A 6955-nucleotide genomic window follows, 5' to 3' on the forward strand; every position below is an offset into this window, starting at 1 on the left:
CATGGAGCTGTGATAAGGATTACATAAGACCTAGCAGCTACTTCGTTGAATGACTTTAGGTCTCAAAGAGCTATATTTCATAGAGCAAAAGAACTGGGGTTGTGACCAAGGGTAACTTACCCAGCAAAGTTGAGTATGATCTTGAATTTAAAAAAAAAGTACATTTAACAAACTGAAAGACTTTCAGGTATTTCTGACAGAAACAGCAGAACTTAAGGGAAATTTTGACATATAACATCCAGGAGAAATATAAGGTTAACATTAAGGACCAATTATATCAAACTCAATAAAGTCAAATACTTTACTCCTTATATATAAAAATATTATCAATTCTTTTGTGACTGCCATTTTTATTCAGGTAGTTTGAAAGAAAGCCTTGGGCTGAGCTGAGTATGATGGCGTAATTCTAAAAAAAACTGTATAGGGAGAGATAAAAAGGAGCAATTATCTCATACAAATGAGGCAAATAAAAGGGGGGAAATGATACAGAAGAAGCTAGTAGGGAGGAGGGTGGGTAGTGATGAAATCTTATTCTCATCAGGAACTAAAGAGGGAACAACATATATATCTCAAAGGGTATAAAAGTCTGGTAAATTCAGAAAGAAACAAGAGGGCAAGGGGATAGGGTGAGGGGAGAGAATGAGGGAGGGATTCTTGGAGGGGTGGGTATGTTAAGGAACAAGAGGGCAAGGTAGTGGGGAGAATTAAAGCAGAGGAGTGAGGAAGGATGGGAATAGGGTGAGAAGAACATTGATGAAAAATAGGAAAAGAGGAAAATATACAAGTAATTATAGCTTAGAATGTGAATAGGATGAATTTACCTATAAAATGAAAACTGATAGTAGATTAAACATTTGAATTCAACAATATGTTGCTTTCAGAAAATGCTGTAAACATGAAAGATACACGCAAACATAAAATAAAGGTCAGGAGTAGAATTTATTATATTAAAAAAACAGGGGTAGTAATCATGATCTCAGATAAAATTAAATCTAAAATAGATTTAATCAAAAGAGAAAATAGTGAAACTACACTGCCAGCCTTTTATTCAATATTGTTTTAGACAATTTAAAATAAGTAGAAAATATAAAATACCTGAGAGTATACCTGCCAAAACAGACACAGGAACTATACAATCATAAACATTAAAAAAAAACTTTTTATACAAATAAGGTTAGATCTAAATAATTGAAGTAATATTTATTCTTCATAAGTAGGAAAAGCCAATGTAATAAAAAAAAAAGGTCATTTCACCTAACTAATCTATTTATGTAAAGCCACTCCAATTAAATTACTAAAAATTAGTGAGTTAGGAAAAATAATAAGACTTTAAACTATATTATAAGATGAGAGCATTGCTGAAGTATAAAATGGATAATTTTGATTATTTTAAATGAAAATTTTCTTGCATAAATAAAACCTATGCAGTCAAGAATAGAAGGAATGCAGAAAATTGGGAAAAAACTTTCATAGACAATCTCTCAAAATGTTATTGGGTTGGAATGTTGCTGTGTAGAACATGATGAGCTGGTTGAGTTAGAAAAACATGGAAAGACTTGGACTTATGAAGGAAGATTCTATCTACCTTCAGAGAAACAGATGACAAGTGAAAACAAGCAGAATACAGTCTTACATATATGTATATGAGTGTGTATGTGTATGTATGTATATGTTTATAGATATCTATGTATATGTATATAATATATATGCATGTATGCATACATATGTGTATATATGCATATGTGTGTATCTGCACTTAATTGTAGCCTCATTGGGGTGGGAGTGGGGAGGGAAAGGGGAGGGAAAAAAGCAAAGTAAAAAGTACACAGCAGAGAACAAAAGAAAAACCTATAAGCAAGCAAAGAAAAGCTGGACAGCTTTGAAAACAATGTGTGTATTTATTATGTAGGTTTTCTTGAAGTGGAAATTTATTGTTTTATATTGAGTCCTCTCATGTTCTTCTGTGTACATGACAATATTTTTTTTTCTTTTCTTATTTTGTATTAAGTTTAAAATAAATTTAAAAAACTTAAAAAGAAAAGCAATTAAGACAGTGCCTGGCACAAGGTAGGGCCATATAAATGTTAGTTGTTATTATTATCACTACTTTACAGATGAGGAAATTGAGGCAGATAGAAGTTGAGTGACTTGCCCAGGGTCACCCAACTAGCAAGTGTCTGAGGCAATATTTGGACTTAAGTCTGCCTGCCTCTAAGTCCAGGGCATGACACTCATGGCACCCGTAGTACTACCTACTTGTCTCTAGACATTTACTTATTGAATGAATGAATGAATGAATGAATGAATAACCTGTTAAGACAATATCAGAGACCCTGATTGTCTTGAACCATCCCTTGAGGCCCTAGATAGACTCTGATCCTGGAGGTAAATGTAGACTTGAACTCAAGGACATTTCCAACAGACTTAGGTAAATAAGGGGATAGTTAAGAAACCTTCTCTCTTTTAGCACTTCTTAATGCCTTATTCCTTTCCCCTAATCCCTCTGTCTTTGTCCTATCTTTGCAGGTGATTTGATGAATATTTCATAATAGCTGGGAACCCAGGATCCTGTGGATAGGCCATGATATCTTCAAATCACACAATCCAGGAACCCCTTGTCTTCTTTCTCCTGGGCATTCCAGGCTTGGAGTCAATCCATCTATGGCTCTCCATACCTGTGTGCTGCTTGGGTGTGGTTACTATTGTGGGTAATATAACCATCCTGGCTGTGGTTGCCACTGAGCCTGCCCTGCATAAGCCTGTGTACTTCTTCCTCTGTATGCTCTCCGCCATCGACCTGTTTACATCAGCCACCACATTGCCTAAACTTCTGGCCATCCTGTGGTTTGGGGCTGGGCATATTGCTGCTGCTGCCTGCCTGGCCCAGATGTTCTTCATTCATGCCTTCTGTATGATGGAGTCCACAGTGCTGCTAGCCATGGCTTTTGATCGTTATGTTGCCATCTGTGACCCACTGCGCTATGCCACCATCCTTACTGACACAGTCATTTCTTGGATTGGCTTGGCTGCTGTGCTACGTGGTTCACTGCTGATGTTTCCCTGCCCCTTTCTTATTGGGCGCCTGAGCTTCTGCCACAGCCATGTGATTCCACACACATATTGTGAACATATGGCTGTGGTGAAGTTGGCTTGTGGGAACACCATACCCAACCATGTGTATGGTTTGATAGTAGCATTGCTTGTCATCGGGGTTGACTTGCTCTGCATTGGTCTCTCTTATGCACTCATTGCACAAGCTGTACTCCGTCTCTCATCCCGTGAAGCCAGAGCTAAGGCCCTGGGAACCTGTGGCTCCCACATCTGTGTCATCCTCATCTCCTACACACCTGCCCTCTTTTCCTTCTTTACTCATCGCTTTGGACACCATGTCCCACTTCACATCCATATTCTCCTGGCAAATGTTTACCTGCTGTTCCCAGCAGCACTCAACCCCATTGTCTATGGTGTTAAGACCAAAGAGATCCGAGATCGAGTAGTTAGGGTGTTTTTGAGAGGCCAGAGTTCTGGGGACAAAGGAGTAGGGTGATTTGGGGGCAGGAAGTTAGATAACTAAACATCAGCACCCTCAAGAGAAGATGCTTCCAAAAACTCAGGAAAAGCAATGAGTAAGATCAGATTTTGGTATGAGAAAAAAACACCTTCCCAAGAGCCAGCTGGGGCCATTCCGGCAAACCCTGGCCAAAATCATTGTCCAAGGATTCACTCTCCTACCTCTCTCTCCTCTTTGGGAAAGGACACACAGGGTAGGTTCCCCACCTGTATCCCCAGATTACTTGCAGTCGTTGGTGTCACTACCTTACAGAGGGACTCTCTCTCATGCTCTAGACTGTGACATAACTTATTTGTTTACTTGTATACTGTCTACCTATTTCTCTGGACATGAGGTCTAGATATCTACCTTTTCCCTTGATCCGTATAATCTTCACTTGGATTTCAACTTCATGCTTCTACTGATGCATCCCTTAGAAATCCACTCCTCTGCTCTCCTACCAATCATCTATGCCCCATGGCTTCCATTTATGTACTGTCCCTGCCAGTAGAAATTTTCTGATGGGAATCATCCAATGTGGTTGTAAGATCATCAGTCAAAGAATATCAGAGCTGAAGGCATTCTTAGCAATTATCCAGTGCTCTTGTTGTACCGAGAAATCAGCGAGCGAGACCCAGACGTAATTTAAAATGTGGATTTATTAGCACGCGGCTGCAAGCAGTATGCGCATCCAAATGAAGGAGCCCCAATCAGAGGTCGAGCTAGGGTTTATATGGAAAAGAGCATGGGAAAGAAATGCCAAGAACACTGATGAGGTAATCCAAAGGTGCAGGTGTCTTTGGAGACTATGGATGGGAAAGTACAGGGAGTATTCCAGACAGGGAGGGGGATGGATATTTGAAGTCTGGCAGGAGGAAAAGTCCTTGGGCTGGCCAAGGACACCCCTCTTCCTCTGTCTTGATGAGAGAATGCTCTGCAACAAAGGAAAGGTTTCTCACAACTAAGGAATTGGGAGGCTTCCAGAGACATGATCTGAGGGCTAGGGCCTGAGCAGCCAGATAAGGGTCGTACTGAGGCCCATGCATTTATAACTGCTAGGCACAGTGTCCTTGGGCTGGGGAGTGGTTGTCAGAGACAATGTTTCTGAGGGTAGGGAGACATTTGGGGCCCAAGTATAAGCACAAGCACCCGAGCACCCCATCATTATAGGTGAGGGATCAAACAAACCAGACCAGGTGTCCTGGTCTCTGGTATAAATGTAATTATCTAAAGCAATTATATTGCAAGCTTTCTTATCCATTTGCACTGGAGGTATGGGCTGTGCTAAGCTATGCAAGAATACATTTCACTATTGTTTAGATTTAGGAGGAAAGAGGTCTGGGGCAAGGTTAAGCAGCAATTTCTGCCTTCCATGGCCCAAAGGGCCCTACTACCCAAATGGTAAAATAATGTTCTGCATTACACTCTCCTTTTATGGATGAAGAAATTAAGCCCCATAGAAGCTAAATGGCTTGCTCAAAGTCATTCAGGAATTTATATGTAGAGAGTCAGGGCTACACTCTAGATCCACCTCCAGCATGAAACAACATAAATGCTATCAGGGAGAGTTCAACAAGTCCATCTCTTCATATCTGGAATAAGGTCATTGTCCCCCATTAGACTATCTGTATTTACTTTCCAAATCCCTCCCACCCTCCCATCCATCTTTCCCAAGTGTGGGTTTCTCTGGGGTATGTCTGTCCTACTCTTTCCCAGATGTAAGGTGTCAACAGAACATTACCAAAGCTTAGCATGTCTGCAGGATGTATGAGGCCAAGCAGGGAAATATTAGGACAAATTATCAATGGCCACAAAATTCTCATTTTTCAGCTTCAATTTCTAAGCCTCGTGAGGTTCTAATTTACTCTGAAGTTACTTCCTTCCTAACTTACGCAAGCATACATACAGATGTGCATTCATTCACACACATGCACAGTGCATACATGAATAAGGAAAGAGGGAAGGAAAAAAGAATTTATTAAGTACTTACTTTTTGTCAATTATGTAGATTGCAAATACACATAGTCAGTGAATCACCACCACATTCATTCTTTGAAGGCACCAAGAAAAATCAGAAATACTTTGTTTTCACTAGACTATCTAGGAAGCTTATTTCCCTCAGTCTTCACAGAGAGTCAAAAGGGCTTCTTTAAATAAAGGAGTTTGGGGGCAGGTAGGTGGTGCAATGGGTAGAGCATTGGCCCTGGAGTCAGAAGAACCAAATCCAGCCTCAGACACACAACACTTACCAGCTGTGTGACTGTGGGCAAGTTACTTAACTCCAGTTGCCTCACCAAAAAATAAATAAATAAAGTTCCATTCCTTCTTCACTGTTTTTTCTTTCCCCCTCTTGGTGTTTATGTCACTGTTATATCTGTTCTTGCATTAGCTTGATTTGTCTTTCTTGTTTATTCTAACCCAACATCCAGAAATGCTTCAGCTTGTGTACAATTTGGTCACCAAGCATTCAGTCTTTTTTAATTTTTCTGTGTATAGTGAGACTCTGAAGATTTTCTGATGGCCAAAATAGAGTACCTAAACCATTGTTTTCCTTTTCTTTCAGCAGATATAAATGATAAATTAATAATAATAATGGTGGGTTACAAAGGCAGAGAATAGGTGTGACTCTTCATCTTCATTTTAGTTGAGAGGATTTGGGGAATGAAAGGGGCTCACAGCCCAATATTCCCATAATTCTTGTGCTTTTAATTTTTGTTTTTCGCAGAGTTTTCTTTTTGTCCTAACTATGAGGGAGTTAAATGAAAGCTATGGTAATTTCTGACCTTAGTCGTATAATTTTTGGAGACAATGAATTTTGAATCAGCACAGGACACAAGGAATCAAAAGAAGAGATTTAGCTTTAGCTTGAGTCTTTCCAATTTAGCTAGGTGACTATGTACTAAAAGAACTGCCAGTCTCCTCACTTTACCCTAAAACAAAGGAAATGAAATGATCAGCAGATAACTCTGGAGTCAAGAAGTCCAGAGAGAGAAACAATGGCTATAAAAAAAAAAGCTGAGAGACACTGAACAAATATGATGCATCTAGAAGGAAGCAGAGATTTAATACCCATGAATTCTAGAGTTTTGGTTTAGAGCACTGATCAGAAGGCCTCAATCTTATGATACCTTTTCTGGTGGTCCATATGCGAGAGAAGATACAACGGTGGTTCAATTATTGACACCAGGAATTAAAACAAACAGCCAAAAAAAAAATCCCATAATCTTGCCCTTGGGTTGTTCTGCCTAGCTTTTTTTTTTAGCTACAATTTAATTGATTATGTTAGCTTATGACCTCTGACTAAGATTAAAGGGTCATAATCTTTTCCTTATCAGGAGAAGCTATTTAGCCTCAGCATTCCAATAGACCGAATATTTCAGTTAAGTGACTCTGAAGAAAAGTTCA

General features: G+C 39.5%; 1 protein-coding gene across 1 annotated transcript; it reads left to right on the forward strand.

Moving 5' to 3' along the window:
• Positions 1-2535: 2535 nt before the first annotated feature.
• On the forward strand, positions 2536-3547 carry LOC110200550 (olfactory receptor 52P1-like). The gene has a single exon (XM_020975919.2). It carries the CDS (start codon positions 2582-2584, stop codon positions 3545-3547), a length of 966 nt encoding a protein of 321 aa, XP_020831578.1. The 5' UTR covers positions 2536-2581.
• The last annotated feature ends 3408 nt before the right edge of the window (positions 3548-6955 follow it).

This window comes from Phascolarctos cinereus, unplaced genomic scaffold, assembly GCF_003287225.1.
Source record: "Phascolarctos cinereus isolate Bilbo 61053 unplaced genomic scaffold, phaCin_HiC Scaffold_726;HRSCAF=1367, whole genome shotgun sequence".
Classification (NCBI taxonomy): domain Eukaryota; kingdom Metazoa; phylum Chordata; class Mammalia; order Diprotodontia; family Phascolarctidae; genus Phascolarctos; species Phascolarctos cinereus.